This window comes from Argopecten irradians, chromosome 1 (genome assembly GCF_041381155.1).
Source record: "Argopecten irradians isolate NY chromosome 1, Ai_NY, whole genome shotgun sequence".
Taxonomy (NCBI): Eukaryota; Metazoa; Mollusca; class Bivalvia; order Pectinida; family Pectinidae; genus Argopecten; species Argopecten irradians.
This window is the reverse complement of record NC_091134.1, coordinates 16,894,838-16,916,590: the sequence shown is the minus strand read 5'-3', so window position 1 is coordinate 16,916,590 and position 21,753 is coordinate 16,894,838. Positions and strand designations below refer to the sequence as shown.

The 21,753-nt window shown below is 36.7% G+C and overlaps 1 protein-coding gene across 1 annotated transcript in view; it reads left to right on the top strand.

Moving 5' to 3' along the window:
* Positions 1-21,753, top strand: part of LOC138315341 (serine/threonine-protein kinase mTOR-like) — a 46,747-nt gene that overhangs the window by 15,506 nt on the left and 9,488 nt on the right. The window contains exons 17-45 of the mRNA XM_069256336.1: positions 374-496; positions 2,999-3,082; positions 3,438-3,530; positions 3,688-3,822; positions 4,386-4,524; positions 4,961-5,208; positions 5,735-5,821; positions 6,395-6,562; positions 7,306-7,418; positions 7,729-7,984; positions 8,496-8,639; positions 10,298-10,440; positions 10,642-10,804; positions 11,324-11,457; positions 11,874-11,952; positions 12,261-12,400; positions 12,851-12,951; positions 13,601-13,716; positions 14,677-14,754; positions 15,190-15,297; positions 15,738-15,863; positions 16,256-16,387; positions 16,801-16,919; positions 17,791-17,908; positions 18,557-18,751; positions 18,901-18,998; positions 19,433-19,628; positions 19,957-20,079; positions 20,300-20,482. Coding sequence (XP_069112437.1) covers positions 374-496; positions 2,999-3,082; positions 3,438-3,530; positions 3,688-3,822; positions 4,386-4,524; positions 4,961-5,208; positions 5,735-5,821; positions 6,395-6,562; positions 7,306-7,418; positions 7,729-7,984; positions 8,496-8,639; positions 10,298-10,440; positions 10,642-10,804; positions 11,324-11,457; positions 11,874-11,952; positions 12,261-12,400; positions 12,851-12,951; positions 13,601-13,716; positions 14,677-14,754; positions 15,190-15,297; positions 15,738-15,863; positions 16,256-16,387; positions 16,801-16,919; positions 17,791-17,908; positions 18,557-18,751; positions 18,901-18,998; positions 19,433-19,628; positions 19,957-20,079; positions 20,300-20,482 — 3,942 coding nt within the window. The remainder of the gene's footprint in view (positions 1-373; positions 497-2,998; positions 3,083-3,437; positions 3,531-3,687; positions 3,823-4,385; positions 4,525-4,960; positions 5,209-5,734; positions 5,822-6,394; positions 6,563-7,305; positions 7,419-7,728; positions 7,985-8,495; positions 8,640-10,297; positions 10,441-10,641; positions 10,805-11,323; positions 11,458-11,873; positions 11,953-12,260; positions 12,401-12,850; positions 12,952-13,600; positions 13,717-14,676; positions 14,755-15,189; positions 15,298-15,737; positions 15,864-16,255; positions 16,388-16,800; positions 16,920-17,790; positions 17,909-18,556; positions 18,752-18,900; positions 18,999-19,432; positions 19,629-19,956; positions 20,080-20,299; positions 20,483-21,753) is intronic.

The following is a 21,753-nucleotide window of genomic DNA, read 5'->3' as shown; positions in this document are numbered from 1 at the left end:
CTGATTTTAGCCTTTTTGACTGTCATAAAATAGCTACCTGGTATACGTAATTCCAAATATAGTTTCTATAAAACATTAAATTTCAGTTTTTGTTGAGATTTTCCATTTTCATCTGTGGTCTTGACAGAAAACATAAGATGGAAACTTAATGATTATTTTAGGGCAATTCTAATGGAAAAGACACAGAAAAGACTCAAAACTTGTCTAGACAAAAAATGAAATTATTTTTTAAAAATATGAAATTAAAGAAAGAATAAAGAAATGTGTTAATTTATGTTAAATCTTTGTTATATCACCAAAATTAAAAGAATCAAACCAACAAACGAATTAACATACTATCAATATGGTGTAAAACGAAATCTCCCTGTTACAGATCCTGACAGAATTGGAACACAGCGGTGTAGGGCGTAACAAAGAGCAGGCTGCCCGGATGTTAGGCCATCTTGTAGCAAACGCAGCACGTCTCATACGACCTTATATGGAACCAATATTGAAGGTACAATTTGGAAATTTTAAATGTTCCACCTTACACAGTCATATAAATTATGGAAACAATGTTGTAGGTGTTAATTTATGTCTTTTGTAAATATCTGCTTTTCATAGGTTTTAACTATTTATCATGGATCGTGTAGGTTTTAACTATTTATCATTGATTGTTTAGGTTTTAACTATTTATCATTGATCGTTTAGGTTTTAACTATTTATCATTGATCTGTTAGGTTTTAACTATTTATCATGGATCTTGTAGGTTTTAACTGTTTATCATGGATCTTGTAGGTTTTAACTATTTATCATTGATTGTTTTGGTTTTTAACTATTTATCATGGATCGTGTAGGTTTTAACTATTTATCGTTGATGGTTTTGTTTTAACTATTTATCATTGATCGGTTAGGTTTTAACTATTTATCATTGATCGATTTGTTTAAACTATTTATCATGGATCGTGTAGGTTTTAATTTTTTATCATTTGTCGTTAAGGTTTTAACTATTTATCATGGATCGTTTAGGTTTTAACTATTTATCATGGATCGTTTAGGTTTTAACTATTTATCATTGATCGTTTAGGTTTTAACTATTTATCATGGATCGTGTAGGTTTTAACTATTTATCATTGATCGTTTAGGTTTTAACTATTTATCATGGATCGTGTAGGTTTTAGCTATTTATCATTGGTCGTTTAGGTTTTAACTGTTTATCATTGGTCGTTTAGGTTTTAACTTTTTATCATGGTTCGTGTAGGTTTTACCGCGCGGGACACTATACCGTTGACAAAGGTACTTGTCTAGCCGCGCCGTGATCAGTGTGGCTGATACAGGTAGCTAATACAGTGACTGGTGTGATTGTGCTATATTTAGATCGTGTGGTTTGTAGTATCCAAGCATGCGGGATTACCGGAAGCGCAGTGACACTCGTGAATGGAGATTTTATATATATATCACCTTCAACATATATAGTAAATCTAAGCCCCTGGTATCACACAAAATTACTTTCTTAGTATTACCGATGGCTTGTGCCAAAGCCTTTCTGTTTTTTGAAAAAACAAGTCTGTAACCCATAGAAAATAACTTTCAAACAGAAATTCAATAGACAGACAATGAAGATTGAGAAAAAACAGGTCGGTTTTTGTCAAGAAATCACACGTTAATTTTTGTTTTTTTACAAGTAAATCATATATTCAAATATAAGTAATGTATGAAAAAATATTGTTTAACAGCGCTGTTTATATCGCTATTTTTTTTTCTTCTATTTTTGCCTCATATAATCATGGTTGCATTTACATGTAGCATATCAGAAAAAATATATAATTTACCCGGTACTGGCAGATATTTTAACTTGCGTGGTATTGTGGAAATGTCACCCTGAGAGGATTATTATTAAACAGGATGATCTTAACAATATATAAATTCAACATACATATTTTGGTTTTCCGGTGCACCGATATGTACAACACAGTTGAGTCGACGTCTACTGACGTGCTCCCGTGCACGTGGCTGTCCCTTTGATCAATCATTCAGTTAGGTATAATTGACAGACATGCGAAGTGTATGGCCCCTCCCCCGTTACTTTAGGTAAATATCATTGGCTGGCTAGCTTTAACCACACGTGTCAGTAATACAGGTGATTGACAAAGCATTGTTTCTGAACCGACCGGTGACCAAACTATTTAAAAAAATTTTTAGACATGTTTCTAAAATAAATGGCATTTTGTATGATTTTTTAAATCATGGTTCACCAGAAAATCTACTAGATTCTACTAGAATTTGTGTTTAGACTACAGATAGATACGTCATACAATATGTAATTACTACCAAGCACTGACGGCTGCGATGTCTGAAAAGCTACCGTAAGGAAAAGAAATCTTCCTTGTAATTCATAGAATAACTCCTTACATCCACAGCTTTAATAACAATATATCATGTAAGTTTATCATTAGTGTATGTTTTTTTGGTACAAAATTTCCCTGGTACAAAAATTCCTGTATTCGTTGCCAGATCCTGATGCGATAAACTGTTTTTCTCTATCTTTTGATATCTGCATCTCATTAATCCGGTTAATTCGCTCATTTGTTGTATGTCTTACCGCTGTGTATAGTTCAATTAGTCGTAGTCTTGTTTTTTTCGTCAGTTCGTCGTCCGTTGGAGTAGAGTTTACCGCGAACATGCGAGTGTCAGCGACGCGTTTGTATTGCATTGTTCTATATTTAAACTATGTGGTGATCGGCTAGTACACCACTTTCCCGCGCAGTGCTCAAGCTATCTGTATCAGCCGCACTGATCACGGCGCGGCTAGACAAATACGTTTGTCAACGGTATGGTGTCCCGCGCGGTAACTATTTATCATGGTTCGTGAAGATTTTAACTATTTATCATTGATTGTTTAGGTTTTAACTATTTATCATTGATCGTTTAGGTTTTAACTATTTATCATTGATCGTTTAGGTTTTAACTATTTATCATGGATCGTGTAGGTTTTAACTATTTATCATTGATCGTTTAGGTTTTGATTCCAAAGCTGAAGGACTGTGACCATAATCCCAGTGTAACCATCAGCGTGCTGGCTGCGATTGGAGAACTCGCTCAGGTAACTTTGGAGACTCAACAGACAAGCATACAAATGTCATTGATACAGGATTTAAACCACAGGACTAGCCTGATATGTACACTGTTTCATGTTAAGATCTAGAACTGAATTTGATAAATTTGTTTTAAGGAGTGTTTAAAAGTGATGCATATAGCTAGTATATTCCTTATTTAAGCTATTATCAAGAAACTTAGAATCCACTAATATATATGTTATCAGATTCAAAATTGACACTAAAATTTCAATTGTTCGATGTTGGATGTTTTCATTCTGAAATATGCTTGTTAATGACATGGTAGAATGTTGAAGTAGAGACAATGTAAATAACAATGTAAATCTATTATATTTCTACCAGGTGACTGGAACGGAGATGAGGAAAAGAATGGACGAACTCCTCCCCATCATCATTGATATGTTACAAGATTCCTCCTCACTACAGAAAAGGGAGGTAAGTCACCACTGTAGCATGTGACTAAACCCTGTTATATATATAATTTTGTTAAGTAATTTATATCACTTTCATCCCCACATTTATACCCATGCAGATTAAAATGAGATCCAATCACATTTCAGCGGAATGATTAAGATTTTGTCTATTTTATCAGACTGCCCTATGGACTTTAGGACAGCTTGTAGAGAGTACTGGCTATGTCATTGAGTTGTACAAGAAATATCCAAGCCTGCTGGAGATCCTACTGAACTTCCTCAAAACTGAACAGTCACCAGGGATACGGAGAGAGGTAAGGTCATCACCATCTGAAAACAGAAACATACAGTCTACTGTACGAAAACTTGTTTTAACAGTGACTTCATTTTGTGTTTTCATGTCTAACTATCTTTCACAGAGAATTAATTTTTAAATCTGGACTTCTATAGTTCTTCTTTTTATATATTTGATACATTTAAACTTTGGCCTGCAAATTTTAATCGCTCGCACATCAAAGTTAATTGATGTACAGTAAGAGATTGAGGTTACACTTAAAAATGTTTGTTGTGGAGTGGTTTGTACATAACACATTGCCTAGTTGTGTTACCTTACATTGGTACAGTCTATTATAGTAATGTTAATTATCTTTAGGAATTTATCCAGATAGAATGAAGAATATTGTACCAATTCAAAAAAGTTTATTAAATGATAGATTCAATAATAGTTTGATCAGTTGAATAATTAGCAGATGTTACGTAGTAAAGTTCATATCTGTTTTTTAAAAATCAAGACAAAAATAAAATGGGTATTTAGATAGACTTATATTTGTGTAAATAATATGTTGGTCTATTAATATGACTATTTTCATTAAAACAGGTAATCAGAGTGCTGGGGTTACTTGGTGCATTAGACCCTCACAAACACAAACTCAACCTTGGGCTTATCCAGCAAACCGAGGCGTCAGCTGTACTCAGTATGTCTGACCCGAAAACTAACCAGGAGAACCAGCAACCAGGTAGGTATCACAGTAACTGGTAACCAAGGCAACCAAGTAGGTATCAGGGTAACTGGTTACCAGGGCAACCAAGTAGGTACCAAATAACTGGTTACCAGGGCAACCAGGTATAGGTACCAAGTAACTGGGTACCAAGGCAACCAGGTATAGGTACCAATTTGAAGGTAACTGGTTACCAGTACAACTGGTTACCAGGAGAAGAACCAACCAGTTAGGTGTCTAGATAACCAATATATGGAATGGAGTTACCAGAAAATTGGAAAAATGTCATAACCTGAACTTAATATTAGGTAGCAGTAAAATAAGATATATGGTATTTAGATGAAAAGAATTTCAGCTAATTTTAGCTCAGGAATTTTAGATACTATTTACAAAGTTGAAGTGTATGTGTCTGTTGTAAACAATGTATGCTGAAGTTTTATTTGGTCCGTTATAGAAAACACCAGTGAGATGTTAGCTAACATGAGTGCTTCAACGACCCTGGAGGAGTTCTACCCCGCCATCGCCATTGGTACCCTGATGAGGATAATCCGCGACCCTACTCTGTCTCAGCACCACACGATGGGTGTGCAGGCCATCACGTTCATCTTCAAAAGTTTGGGCATCAAGTGTGTGCCCTACATACAACAGGTCATTCCAGCTTACCTCACAGTGATACGGACAGCAGAGTCTAACTTCAGGGAGGTAGGTACCCGCCATAGAAGTCTCTGTGTCTTAAGGCTATAGGATAATAAAACTTCTTCCCTCTGACCAGGACTCTACGGTTATGGGAACCACTCATAAACTATCAGATCTTCATACAATAAAGTAAAGGATAAATTCGTTAACCATATGTGAAAGTTTTTTTGGTTTGTTTTTTTTAATGATTTTAACAGAATAGTGCCTAGTTACCCCTGGTGAAGACAAGGAATCTATCGCAAATAGCCGATCGGCAGAATTTCTGGTGGTCTAAGGTTACTTGTAAGTTAGGTTTAATGCATGGGAATATAAAATTATAAAATGTAGCCTGTGTCATGTCCTGCTCCATGTATTCTATCGCATTTCATCCCATTTCATATAGAAGCAGGAGCATTGATATCTTAAAGACATTTCTAAGTTTGAGTAATTTAAATAAAAAATACTTGGATATTTAAGCCTCATAATAATTCTTTGTTGTTGTTTTTTACTGAACTGTACACTGAATAATAACATGATGCATGTTTCTTTTCAGTTCCTGTTCCAGCAGCTTGGAGTTATAATTGCTATTGTAAAACAGCACATCAGAAATTACCTGGACGACATCTTCGGTTTGATCAAGGTTGGTAAACTAAAATCCATGTATTGATATTATAGATATGATTTAAGAATCTTCAATGAGTTTTCGTTTAACAAGAACTTTCATAAAATGAGCATTGGATAAAAGGAAATATTTTTGCAAGCTTCAATCGGCAAAACGTTAAATCATCTGTAACAAGTTTTATATCAAAGTAATATATATGGAGTGAAATGTAAATGTTGATCCTTTTCACCACAAACTAAACAAATCTTCATGTTGTCAGAATTCAGAATTAAAAGAAAGAGGTTAGTTCCATCATTTTCAATTTCTGAAGTAACAATGCTTTTATCTAGGTACCATGATATTACACACAAGTCATTTATGACATGGGGAAAAAGAAGTGCATACTCATTGGATGACTTAAGAAACATGTGACAAATTATTTTTACCATCAAAATTTGAATTTTTGATTCACTCATTCACCCCTGAAACTTCATAATGGACTGGTCTAGTGTTTGAGTTAGAAGAGCCTAAACGTGTCTTCAGGGGTGAATAAAATTATTTTGACAATGAAGACCACCAGAAGAAATACTGACAGATTTTGTTGTTTTGTAGGACTACTGGACTCCTAACAGCTCAATGCAAAACACCATCATCCTCCTGGTGGAACAGATCGTGACAGCCTTAGGAACAGAGTTCAAAGTCTATCTACCACAGATTGTACCTCAGATGCTCAAAGTCTTCTTACACGACACCAGCCAGCACAGAGCTGTCACTGCCAAGGTCCATGTCTGTTATACAACCATACAATATAATTTCTGAATTAATTTTATAAGCTTAACAATTCAAACTTTCACTGAGTCAACACTGCCAAAGTTCATGTCTATTATATATCTGTAGAATTTAATTTTCTGAAATAATTTGATAAGCTACCAGTAGTTAAAATAGCCTAATCTGACTTTGTTGCAAAGCAGCATATAAGCTTAATGTGAACAGTCGGGCAAGGATGGCTAAAGTCGGTAAAAATGGTGTGAATGTATCCAGTATAATTTCTTAAGAAATAGAAAAATAAAATCTCTCGCCAATATCTGTCTGCGTACGAAGAAATTAATTTAAAGTATAGGAATCCTAAAACGTCCTCCCGGCTGACTATGTCCGTGGTTACATTTCCACGCAGCCTCGCTTTCAATGCTTTCAACTTTTCTTTACTTTAATGGTCAGAACTGGGAAACTAAGCAGAACTTGGCCGTCGTATTAATATGTGAGAACTTTTGGAAGGCCAATGAACGCATTTAGACTGGTTTTCTTTGCCCGACTATTCACTTTAATTGGATTTTGATACCAAATATTTGAAATGTTTAAACAGAGGCAAATAAGTCAGATCTTTTCTGATATTAATAAAAATTTTGATGTGACAAATTAATTATCTGGACCTTCATTCTTCCTCATAGGAATTAAAATATGTCATAAACTGGTTAAATAAATGAGACCGAGTGGTTTAATGTGCCTTTCGTTGTATTCCATAGCTGCTGAATGCCCTACAGTTGTTTGGTGCTAACCTTGACGACTACCTCCATCTTATCCTACCACCAGTGGTCCGACTGTTGGATGGTACAGATGTTCCACTCGCTGTCAGAAAGTAAGTGATTTACTACACATCAAATTTGGGAATACCGATATGTTGCAATGTCATAAAAGATAAATAGATAAATTCTGTTCTGCCTAATTAATGTCTCGATCAGAACAGGTGATGGCTTGACCTGCTGATCAAGACTAGTGTCATACAGGGAAGGCCATCCTGAAATGTTATTAATACTATCTATATAGAATAACATCAGGTAAATATTAAAACACAAATGATAAACTTCTTAATAAACCTAAACAACATAAAATTATTTTTCACTTTATTGATATAGATTTTAGAAATGTATTGATAATGTTTGTTACAGAGTGGCGTTAGAAACAATTGATCGTCTGACTTTCACACTTGACCTAACGGACTATGCGTCCCGGATAATCCATCCTCTGGTCCGAACCTTGGATACATGTCCGGAGCTCCAGCCCACAGCCATGGACACACTGTGTGCTCTTGTTGTCCAGCTTGGTACTAAGTTTGCCATTTTCTTGCCAATGGTCTACAAAGTCATGACAAAGAATAAAATAATGCACCAGAGATACACAATCCTGACATGTAGGATAATGAAGGTAAACAATTCAATTGCTCTTTCTATTATTTTGTTAGTACACTACTTTGACTGCCTACAACATTTCATACTTGAAAGATTATAGACAAATTAACGTTGAAATGGAAATATGACCTACATAGATTTAGTACATTTGATCTAAATTTTGATACTTGAACTTCATCTTGATACTTGACTTTAACTGAAGAAAATCTGGCATGGTCACTATCTCTTAACTATGTGAGTTAACTGAATCTTCACTTCCCTCAGTGTTTGGACCAACCCCAAGAACTGGGGCCTCTGGCCTGTGGAAACAGTTTCTGGGGTGAGTCCGAACACCTCGGGGAAAGAGTTTTGACTGTTGACTAATAAGGAATGAAACAACTGTATCATTGATATTAACAATGTATTTGTCAAAACCTGAAAACGAAAATAGATGTATGAGAAAAAAATTGATGGAATTGATTGTTCATTATTTCGGCGGTGGAGCATCTTTAACAATTATAACATATTTGATTCTACTTAATTCGCAGAGTTCTACGATAGCTGAGGAGGAAGAAGACCCGATGTTATCTAGTCATAGACGTAACAAGATGAAGGTCTCGGAAACTGGTGAAGCAAGCATTGAAGTGGCCACCATTAAAAAGCTACATGTCAGCTTCCCCAACCTTCAGAAGGTAATATATGTATACAGTTACAAGAGCAGGTATAATAAATGGTGAGGTCACAATATGGACATTATATCAAATAAAACTTAAGTTGGGCTATTTGGGGAAGATACATGTATAAACATTTATTTGGGACAAGAAAACATTTTTGGTCAAAAATAGTTAAACATCTGGGACCAAGTAAATATACATTTTGAAAAAGATGTAGGAAATGAATAGATACTTTACATCTTTGTCATTTTAATTTGGTGACATGGTTGGCTATTCAAATCGCCTTTCGTCCGTGGTCCGTCGTCCCGTCCGTCCTTCCGTCCATCCGTTAACAATTCTTGTTACCGCTATTTCTCAGAAAGTACTGAAGGGATTTTTCTCAAATTTTATGTACAGGTTCCCCTAGGACTCTAGTTGTGCATATTGCATTTTGGGACCGATCGGTCAACAAGATGGCCGACAGGCGGCCATCTTGGATTTTGATAGTTAAAGTTTGTTACCGCTATTTCTCAAAAAGTGCTGAAGGGATCTTTCTCAAATTTTATGTACAGGTTTCCCTAGGACTCTAGTTGTGCATATTGCATTTTGGGACTGATCGGTCAACAAGATGGCCGACAGGCAGCCATCTTGGATTTTGATAGTTAAAGTTTGTTACCGCTATTTCTCAAAAAGTACTGCAGGGATCTTTCTCAAATTTCATATATAGGTTCCCCTAGGGCCCTAGTTGTGCATATTGCATTTTGGGACCGATCGGTCAACAAGATGGCCGACAGGCGGCCATCTTGGATTTTGATAGTTAAAGTTTGTTACCGCTATTTCTCAGAAAGTACTGAAGGGATCTTTCTCAAATTTCATATGTAGGTTCCCCTAGGACCCTTGTTGTGCATATTGCATTTTGGGACCGATCGGTCAACAAGATGGCCGACAGGTGGCCATCTTGGATTTTGATAGTTAAAGTTTGTTACCGCTATTACTCAAAAAGTACTGAAGGGATCTTTCTCAAATTTCATATATAGGTTTCCCTAGGGCCCTAGTTGTGCATATTGCATTTTGGAACCGATCGGTCAACAAGATGGCTTGGATTTTGATAGTTAAAGTTTGTTACCGCTATTTCTCAAAAAGTACTGAAGGTATCGTTTACAAATTTCATATGAAGGTTCCCCAAGGACCCTAGTTGTGCATATTGTTAATTGGGACCGATCGGTAAACAAGATGGCCGACCGACGGCCATATTGGATTTTGATTGTTAAAGTTTGTTACGGCTATTTCTCAGAAAGTACTGAAGGGATCTTTCTCAAATTTTATGTGTAGGTTCCCCTTGTACCCTAGTTGTGCATAGTACCTTTTAGGACTGATGCATAATGCCTTTCGGGACTGATCGGTAAACAAGATGGCCAACCGGCCGCCATCTTAGATTTCATTGTTGAAGTTTGTTACCACTATTTCTTAGAAAGTACTATAGCGATCTGTCTCAAATTTTATATGTCATGTGTTTGAAAAAGTTTGAAAAGCAGGGAAAAGACCCCTCTTTCCATTGTCAGACATAGATCTTTCTTTGGTGGGCGCCAAGATCCCTCTGGGATCTCTTGTTATTTGGTGACATTTGGCTTACATTTGTATATAGCGTGTAGTACATGCAAATAGAAGCAGTAAAATTGACTGCATTGCTGTTGTAGGCGCTTGGTGCTGGTCGCCGAGAGTCCAAAGAGGACTGGATGGAATGGCTGAGGAGATTAAGTATTGAGCTTCTGAAGGAGTCCCCATCTCCTGCTCTCAGATCATGTTGGGCCTTAGCTCAGACCTACAACCCACTGGCTAAGTAAGTTAATGTCTGAAATACATGTTCAGAAAACAAGATCATGTGAAAGGAACATGTTAAGGACTTACAAAACCAAAATCACTTTACTATAGATCAATATAACTAACTCAAGTTCTCAGCTAAACTGACTCAAAGATTTACTATGGACAAGCCAATATTGAGTTAATTTGGTTTCACTTTATAATTATATTTTTTTCACAGGGACTTGTTCAATGCAGCATTTGTTTCCTGCTGGACGGAACTGACAGAGACACAGCAGGATGAGCTGATCCAGAGTTTAGAGCAAGCTCTGACCTCCCAGGAAATCCCAGAGATTATGCAGACTCTGCTGAATCTGGCCGAGTTCATGGAACACTGTGATAAAGTATGTACTGCACAAGGGAATATCGTCAGGGCATTTCCTATTACTTTGTAAAATATTGTTAAAAAAAACTTTGTAAAATAATTGTTAAAAAAGAAAATGTAAAATAGATATTTCACCTATTTATTACAAAAAGGAAAAGTAAAATAAGTCTTACAAATTTGTCAGCTATGCTTTCAAAGTTCTGAAGTTGCAAAAAAACTATAAAACCATTCACCCCTGAAGACACATTTGGATTCTTCTAGTCCAAGGGCTGGAATAATCCATTTTTGGAAATTCAGGGGAGGTTGAGTTAAAACAAACACCTTGAGTATCAAAGCTAGGTTCTTTACAGTTCAAGTTTGATCTTTATTGTGGTTTTGTTTCTAGTTTTCATATAGCAGCCATGAGAGATAAAAAAGAAATGATCAGTCTAATCATATTCCATAAAGAAAGAAATTGAATGGTTGACTTTCATCTTTTCCCTGTACCTGTTCACATTGTGTGTCTATAGTTGATGTATCTGACCCGTCATTGTTTCAGGGTCCACTGCCGCTAGATACATCCCTGTTAGGGGGTCGGGCCATGAGGTGTCGAGCCTACGCCAAGGCTCTACATTATAAAGAGGAAGAATTCCATAGAGGCCCCAACACAGAAACTCTGGAAGCCCTCATCAGGTCTGTATTACAAATCAAAATTATTATTGATACTTAGTACATACAAATTATCTATATACATTGTATATAATAACACTATTAGAAAGTGTTCAACATAGAACAAAAGAACCAAACAGAGGCTTTATTTTCATTACAGAATATTGTGCAAATCTTAGCGACAATAGGGATAGGGCTTCAGGCATAGATTATATGTGCTCTCTCCCAAACAGAACATGAAGTTAAAAATTCACCATTCTTACAAAATTGCATACCAGTTAATTAAGGTCTGCTGTAAGTCTTTTTTTCCTTAGATTTGTCTACTGTTCAGTAGATCAGTACGAAAATTAAACATTGGTTAATTTTTCAGTAGGTGGGGTTCTATAGAGATTCCTACACTGATATAATAGTTTAATTGTGTCCTATTTAATCAACTCCAGCATCAACAACAAGTTACAACAGCCGGAGTCTGCGGCTGGAGTGTTGGAGTACGCCATGAAACATCACAGGGCTGACCTGGTAAGTCATGTAATGGGAGATGAGAAACAAAATTGATCACTTTCGAAATGCAACCGATTTGTAGCAACACTAATCATGACTCAAGAAACACATGGCGTCGTATGATTGTCTCTGTGGTGGAAACCATACTACACTGGCAATTTCTGTAGCTAGCATTTGGTTAAAAAAAATATGTGCTAATTCTATGTACATGTGTATCTTACTACTTTTATTTCCAATAAGCAAAATTAATTAAAGTCTTTCACATGGATAAACACACTTTGTTACCTAGTTAAAACATTTTATATGAATTAATTGAAACTTTCCAGAAAATCCAAGAGGGCTGGTATGAGAAGCTGCATGAATGGCACAAGGCATTGGAGGCCTACAATCGCCGACAGGAGACGGCCACCGATGACATCAGTCTTACCCTCGGCAAGATGCGTTGTCTGGAAGCTTTAGCAGAATGGTATGTATGCTTTATGTACATATCTGACTTGGAATGAAACATATTCAAATTATTGTTTTAAGTTTATTATAGGATATCTTTCAGGTGAAAATAAATTGGTATATCCTTGACACCTGTCCTCCCATGTCCCTGACAATTGTGTCTCTTATACAGACTTATATCGGCAAAACCAAATATTAGTGTAAAATTGGTTTTGTATAGGTTTAGTATTCTCAGTGATAGCTATGCTATGGATATATATAAATGAAATTAGTGAAATCATATTTAAGTAGAAGATGTCTGGCACAAATGGTGTTAAAACTTGATTACAACTTATATATGTATGTTTACAGTAATTGTACCTGTTTTCATATTACCCTGCTGGCTACGGAAGTCTCTTTGTTGTTTTTGTCATCCGTACATAATCTATAATTTATAGCCTGATGTATGTTTTGACTCTGTATTTAACAGGAACCAGCTACACCAGATAGCCTGTGATAAATGGCCAACAGTGAGTGATGACAACCGTGCAAAGATGGCTAGGATGGCGGCCGCAGCCTCCTGGGGGCTCGGTAAGTCTGACTTCTCTACAGAGCACAAGTAAAGTATACATGATTGTAAACTATCATCTAGACATATCTTTAACAAAAATGGCAATGTGTATCAGTCAAATATCGTCAAAAATGGCAATGTGTATCAGTCAAAAATCGTCATAAATGGCAATGTGTATCAGTCAAATATCGTCAAAAATGGCAATGTGTATCAGTCAAATATCGTCAAAAATGGCAATGTGTATCAGTCAAATATCGTCAAAAATGGCAATGTGTATCAGTCAAATATCGTCAAAAATGGCAATGTGTATCAGTCAAATATCGTCAAAAATGGCAATGTGTATCAGTGAAATATCGTCAAAAATGGCAATGTGTATCAGTCAAATATCGTCAAAAATGGCAATGTGTATCAGTCAAATATCGTCAAAAATGGCAATGTGTATCAGTCAAATATCGTCAAAAATGGCAATGTGTATCAGTCAAATATCGTCATTAAAAAGACATGATTTAAGTTAACCACATACAGTGACCCAAAGTTATATATATATATTTTAAACATACGCATTTATCCTTATGAATCACAATATGCATACAGAAATTCTATCAACACTTTTAAATTATTCATATGTTTAAATATACATGCGTCAGAGATTGATTCCTTATCATGTAGGTCAGTGGGATAGTATGGAGGAATACATTTGTCTGATTCCACGGACAAGTTACGATGGCGCATTCTACCGAGCTGTGTTTGCCCTACACTCTGAGAATTACCAATTAGCACAACAGGTATGGATAGATAGGGATGATTCGGGTCTCATAATGTAAGGCAGTCGGGAATAGGATTCTATCTGAACATTTTTGTCTTCCTGTGATATTTTTATCCTTTTCTATGTGTTGTCATCTTACAATGAAAATCTGCTTTACTTGTTTTATCTCGCCATGTTGTATCTTAACATTTTGCTGGGGAATTAAATTTTGTGATTTACAAAGCTACAAAAAAGCTCTTTTTTACCTGTCATTGAGAAAAATTTTCACAAGTGCTATAATCGCCCACAAAATCAATTGGTTCACATTTAATATTGTAAAATTATAAAATATATCGTTAAGTTATTTCATTTCTTAAAGGGACAATTCACTCACGCTAATTCTTTTACATAACCAAGAAGCAAAATATGGCATAAATTTATTGTTCTACCTTTCTTATGAAACATATAACATAAGATATTGACGAATTCCACGTCATTGTTTAGTATTTTAATTGATACCGTTGTAATTACAAATCGTTGATCAATACGATTAAGCAGGTACAATATGTACGCTGTACCAATATCCGAGCCAAAGTCACGCACGTTAAACAAATGAACTACATAACCACTGTGGAGGTGATATAATGATTTTTTAGGCAAGACAATTCACCTAATAAGGTAAACACACTTCTGTCAGAGCGATTTGAGCTGTTCTAGACAAAAGTAGCATTACTCTACGAGCAAGGGACTGGGTTCGGCATACAAGATATTCGACCACAATGTGTAATGGCGGACAGCGAGTGAGTTTGAATATTTCACACGCATTTCACCACCATGGGATTTTCTGACATATCACAGTAAAACCGACTGATCTAATTTGCATTGGAACTGGGGGTTTTTCCGATATATATACAAATTTTAATGTTCTCGTAGAATGAATTGTCCCTTTAAATCAGGATGAAAAACAAGCTTGAGAATATTAGAATTACTTGTTTTGCAGTGCATAGACAAAGCACGTGATATTTTGGATACAGAACTGACAGCCATGGTTGGAGAGAGCTATAATCGTGCCTATGGGGTGAGTCATCAAATTTTGAAATGTAGGTCACAGTGACCTATATTTAGTGTGTGACACTAACTCATCACAACTAAGCCATATCCTTAGTGAAAAGCCATGGTGACAATTTCAGATAATTATCAAGATGAATAGACCACCTACTTGAGTTATTGCTTTATCAAAAACTTGACCCAAATAATTGTCTTCAGCAGGATGCAAATGAGACAGTCTGGCACAATTTTCTATGGTAAAAACAAAATTTCAGTAAATTCTTGATAATCCAAAAACGTCTGGATTGCAAATTTTCTGAACTACCAGATTCCCTTTATTAATTCAATAATCAAAGCCGTTTTCAGAAAATTCTGTCCGGATTGTGAGTTCCTGGACTCTACCTCTGGGTTATCGTGGGTCCACTGCATAGTTTGAGGTCACTTACAAATCTACCTTCTATTCTAGGCGATGGTCAATGTACAGATGTTGTCCGAGCTTGAAGAGGTCATTCAGTACAAGTTGGTGCCAGAGAGAAGGGAGACAATTAAGGCCATGTGGTGGGATCGATTACAGGTATAATGATACTGTGTGCTTCATACAGAAAGCATAGTATTTGTGGTTGTAATAGGAAGCTCAATACTTGTTACACCATTGTCAATGAATTGATTTCTATACAAATTATGGGGTCACTTTTTACTATTATGTCTTTATATTTATAAACTTCTGCATGAGAATTGAAATTATTCATAACAAAAACCTTTGTTTGAATGTAGAGATGTAAAACCAAATAAAACAAAATCTTTTTATCATATTTGACTGATGAATCACAGTCACCTACTGGCCGAAAGACGTCATATGTTAGGGTAACAAAACAATATGTCCAGTCTATCTCAGGATGTCATGTCTATATAAAAAGGTATAGTAGGCCTAAATTCTAAATGAAGAGGTACTGTAGCGATAGTTGTGGTTTATACTAGAACTGTTGTAGATCATGTAAATTTTGGTTTGTATAGGGTTGTCAGAAGGTTGTGGAAGACTGGCAGAGAATTATCCAGGTGCGATCACTGGTTGTCTCCCCTGTCGAGGACATGAAGACCTGGCTCAAGTATACCAGTCTGTGTCGCAAGAGTGGTCACCTGGTATGTATCATGCGTAATAGTGTTTGTGATTAGTATTCTTACACAATGTCGACTATTGATGTTGTAAGTGAAATAGAGTAAGAAATTCAATTCAATTAGGAGCTAAACAAACATTTGTTCCTTATTTTAATTCTTGTTAACTTAATATTGATTTGTTAAATGAAAGAAAGTTAGAAAAGCAAAATTAGAGAAAAAAGGTACATATTTATAAAGAAATAAAAACCTGATAAATGTATGTTGTATTTTTTAAAATGAAAGAGATTTACAAAAGAAGAAAAATTAGATGAAAACAGGTATATAAGTATTTACAAAGGAGAAAACTGATAAAAAATACTGTATTGATTACAGTAGGCTTCATAACCTGTAAAGATAAACATGTCTCTGTGTTGTAGGCCTTGTCCCATAAGACGTTGGTCACCCTGCTGGGCGGTGATCCCAGTAAGAGAGCTGACCAGCCTATCCCGACGGTCAATCCACAGGTTACCTTCGCCTATATGAAGCACATGTGGAAAAATAACCAAAAGGTAGGTTAAGCTGTCATGGTTATTTCACATTTAGTATTTGAGTCTAGATTGGATCAGAAAATATGTCACATGTCGGACCCAATATGTTATTGTTCTGTGCTCTCTAGTTTCCTGACACATGGTGACAGTGTTCTCATTTCTGTGGCGATATGAATGACTATAATATGAAGATATTGCTTAGCAGACAAAATAGATTCTTTATCAGTTTAAATCATTTTCATTATGTAATTCTGATCGAAATGAAGAAGACCATTAAGACTAAACAGTCGACATTTTAATCATTTCAAAATTCAAATTCGAAGGCAGTTCTCACTTCAATGAGTATCTGAAGTTTTATGATAGCTTACCTCAGGACATGTGTTATGAAAGAAGAAAGTGGAAGGAAAATAAAGTTTTGTTGATTTGTGTTACAGAAAGAAGCGTATGGTAAGCTCCAACACTTTGTACAGCATTCGTTATTGACTCGAACTATGCAGCTCAATGCACCAGAGGACGCTCAACAGAGAGGGGAGCTGAACAAACTCATGGCTAGGTAAGTCAAGGTCATTTATGGTTCACTAGGTCAGGGTCATTCTGTTCTGTATTTCAAGGTTATTTCATGGATAGTTAGTCAGACCAAGGTCATCTATTAATATTTGGCCAAGACAAGGCTTCACCAATGGATAGTTAGACAGACCAAGGTCATCTATTGATATTTGGCCAAGCCAAGGTCACCCATGGATAGTTAGACAGACCAAGGTCATCTATTAATATTTGGCCAAGGCAAGGCGTCACCCATGGATAGTTAGACAGACCAAGGTCATCTATTGATATTTGGCCAGGCCAAGTTCACCCATAGGATAGTTAGACAGACCAAGGTCATCTATTAATATTTGGCCAAGACAAGGCGTCACCCATGGATAGTTAGACAGACCAAGGTCATCTATTGATATTTGGCCAAGCCAAGGTCACCCATGGATAGTTAGACAGACCAAGGTCATCTATTGATATTTGGCCAGGCCAAGTTCACCCATAGGATAGTTAGGTAGGGCAGGATTATTGAAGGATAGCTTAGTAAAGGTAATTCATAACAGGTATTGCAGGTCATTTGTTCATGGACAGTAAGGTTGGTTGAGTTTACTCAGGGATAGCTTGGAAGGACAAGTAAATGTCATACTTTTTAGCTGGCTGTAGGTCAAGGTCATTTATGTCTACATATTAAGGTCATTTATGTCAAGGTAAGTCAAGGTTACTAATACTTATTAAAAAGTAAAACTAAGGTGATATTCATACAATGAGGGATAGCATTACTTGTCTGAAATTATCTCATATCATGTTGTATGAAATTATGTATCATAACTTAAATACCCAATTATTATAGCCGATCCGAAAATGACCTATGAGGTGTTTATATATATTGTCAGGTGCTATCTGAAGCTTGGTGAGTGGACAGAAGCTATAATGAACATCAGTGAGGTGGCCATCCCACAGGTCCTGGAGTATTACAGTCTGGCTACAGAGCACGACAACACATGGTATAAGGTAGGTAGTCAGTGAATATTATTTCTCTGAAGTTTGGCTGATTTTATTAGGCGTTTTAGCCCCCATCATGCAGTTTGAGTAACATATATAGATTTAACCTGTGTCTGTCCCATCCTGTCCTGTCTTCAATAGATATGGGCCATTCGTGTACTATAGACATGTTTTCGTTTGATGGTTTTCCTATTTGCCAATATTTGTATATTTTTGCATTGCACAAAAGCAGGATATTTTAATATTAGCAATATCTAAAATAAAAGAAATTCACAAAAAATTAATAATTGTTCCAAAAAGTTGTTGATTATAAATTACAGGTTGAAGAATGCACTGATGGCTGAAATAAATATAACATCTCTTACCTTTTTATTTTGACACAAAACGACAATGGTTGACTGGTTCTATAGACTAATTCTACTTAGCACTTTTATTACCTTCCTAGAGTCGCAATGTTACAATGTGACATGTTTCAAACCTATTTCACTCATTTTTAATGAAAATCTAATCGATAATCCAGATAATTTGCAATCCAGACAGAAATTCAGACAGTGGATTTGGTTATTCACATCCAGACGGTTTGGACTTTGGAACACAAGTGTCCAGATTATTGAAGGTTTACTGTATGTGACAAAAATGTTTATGTGACTTTTGTAGGCTAGTCACGCTTGGGCTTTAATGAATTACGAGGCTGTCCTGTTCTACAAGCAACAAAGCCAGATGGGAGAAGCAGCCTCTAGCTCATCGTCGTCTGCAGCCTCCCTCGGCCCAGGAGATATCGGTCGAACCGTCATGGGACCTGGAGATTTGTCGCGATCCAGTGATGCACCGGGCTCTCCTAGGATTGAATCGGTAAATTCTGTAAATTGTGTTTCTAAAGATAATTGTTCACTTGACTGATTTTCACTGAAAGGAAAGAGAGATGATAAGGTAACAATATTGGCACTATTGTTTGTTGTTTGAAGAGAGAAATGTAAATTACTTAATTTTGACTGTTTCAGACCGCGGCTAAGATGCACAAGTACTGTGTACCAGCAGTACATGGATTCTTTAGGTCCATTTCCTTGTCACAGCAAAACAGTCTCCAGGACACCCTCAGGTATGTGTTTGATATATTTCTGCATACTTCTAACCATGCAGTGTGACATATGACATACTAGATAAGAACCCTTTTATAACTATTTCTCCAGACTCCAGACCCTGTAGTTTGAGGTATATGAGGTACTAGATGAACACCCTAGGATTATAGTCTATTCTTCTATATTATGTACCCTGCTGTTTGACAGATTTGAGACAGTATATATAATATTTTACTCCTGTGATATTTAAAAACAATTTATTTTCTCGTCAGACTTTTAAATGTGTGCTTTGATTACAGTCATTGGGTGAAAGTTTAGGAAGTTCTAGATAAAACCCTATCACACCATGGTCAATCTTCTCCATGGAGCTAAAACCTTTGGTTCAATTCAGTCCACTGGGCAGAGGTATATGAGGCTATAGATGATATGATAACACAATTCATTCTCTCCTCAGACTTTTGACCCTGTGGTTTGACTACGGCCAGTGGGCAGAGGTATATGAGGCTCTAGTGGAGGGTCTGAAGACAATTCAGATTGATAACTGGCTGCAGGTTATACCCCAGCTTATAGCTCGGATTGACACCCCACGACTGTTGGTAGGGCGCCTCATCTCACAGCTGCTTATAGATGTGGGCAAAACTCATCCACAGGTAAGGATGGTTCTGTCACTGTAACAAACATTGAAACCTCTAATATGACTGTCATTGGCCAAAAAGAAGAATACAGTATAATGATACAATTTTCTTGTAATTTTCACTACCAGAAGTAAATGTCTACATAGACTTTTCAGAATTTTTAATTCAGAATTTTTGATATTATACAATGTCAATTAGATTAAATTTGTCATGGCAGAAATATTTCCCAGTGGAAAAGAACAAATTAAATGTCGTTAAGATTTCAGATAGTTTGAAATATTCCAATCCGTAAACCAGTCATGTTGTTGTATGTTTCCATAGTAACCTGATCTGACCATTTCAGGCTCTAATTTACCCTCTGACTGTGGCATCCAAGAGTAATGCCACGGCGCGGCAGTCGGCAGCCAACAAAATCCTCAAGAGTATGTGTGAACACAGCAATACACTTGTACAACAGGCTATGTTGGTAAGTGAGGCTATATCAAAATCTACAGTGAAACCTGCCATGGTGACGCTGACCAACTCTGTATACTGTAATTAAACCAACTTATTTTCGCAGCGACTAATTAATTTCACATTTTCATGCACAACGAAATTTCACAGCGATTTGATCCAATTCTGTAAAACAAAACTTTGAAAAATGATATTTTTCTTGCCCTATTTTAAAACCATTGATTGAATTGAAGGTAAGCGAGGAGCTGATTCGTGTGGCTATCCTATGGCATGAACTTTGGCACGAGGGTCTAGAGGAGGCCTCACGCCTGTACTTTGGAGAGCGTGACGTGAAAGGGATGTTTGCTACCCTCGAACCTCTTCATGCTATGATGGAAAGGGGACCCCAGACACTCAAAGAGACGTCTTTTAACCAGGTATACTGATCGACAGTATTGTCGCTGCTATGTATACTTCAATGCTTAAGATTTATATCTCTTTTTTTCTTACAACACATATTTCTTGGAATTTCTACAATGGTACCTGTTTTCCTTGGTAATTTAGCAATGTGCCATATATGATTAAGGACATTTTACTGAGTTTTTACCTGCATTGTAAAAGCTTGTCCTGACTTCATTACCAACACTACATGTTGCTAAAACTTTCAACCAGTGCATATGATGTTGAGATGTGCTGAAGAATATTATCTGTCTTGGCTTATTACATATACTACTCAAAATTTGCTAAGGATCACTTTTATATTTCAGTATATCAAATTCATGTAATTTTACAATATTCATAAAAATGATGTCTTTTAGATGTCTAAACACAGGCTCCAACAGAAAAACTATGGAATTTTCACGTGTGCTCGATACATTACTTGCGAAACAGAGCTACCCCCCAAAATCACAAAAACACGGCAATGGGAGCGAAAATGAAATTCGCGTTAAAACAGTTTTCTCGTTTAATTTTCATTTCAGCATATTGTGTGACGTCCCCTAGCTTCAATAACACTGCGACATCGCCGACGCATGCTCGCAATTAAGTCCCGTTTCCGGTTTTGCTGGATGGATGCCCATTCCTCTCGCAGAGCCGTTCCAAGTTCTTGCGGTGACCTTGGCTGGTAAACGCGGGAAGAAATGGATTCCTGTAGCATTACCAACACGTGCTCTATCGGATTTGGATTCGGAGAATGAGCAAGCCAGTCCATACGTTCGATAGTTTTCCTCTGAAGATAGGCGACAGTGACCCGAGCTCTATGTGGATGAGAGGTATCATCCATTAGAATGATTTCCGGACCGATAGCACCAGCATATGGGCTAATGTAGACATCGAGGACTTCATCGCAGTACCTCTTGGCTATCAAATTGTCGTTCGGGAAGACATGGAGATCTGTTTTTCTTTGGACACTTATACCGCCCCAGACCATCACAGACCCGCCGCCATGTCGGTCGTGTTTGGAGACGTTGGATGTAGGAAATCGTTCATTTGGTAGTCTCCACATTCTAGCACGCCTGTCTGTGAAGTCGAGACAGAATCTGGACTTGTCTGTGAACAGAACAGGGCTCCAGTCTCTGATAGTCCATCTCGCATGATCGTGGGCCCATGTAAGTGTAGCCTGAGCATGCCTACCAGTCAAGGGAATCCTCTCTGTAGGTCTACGGAACCTCAGTCTGTATGATTATGTACAGATTGCGTAGATAATTCC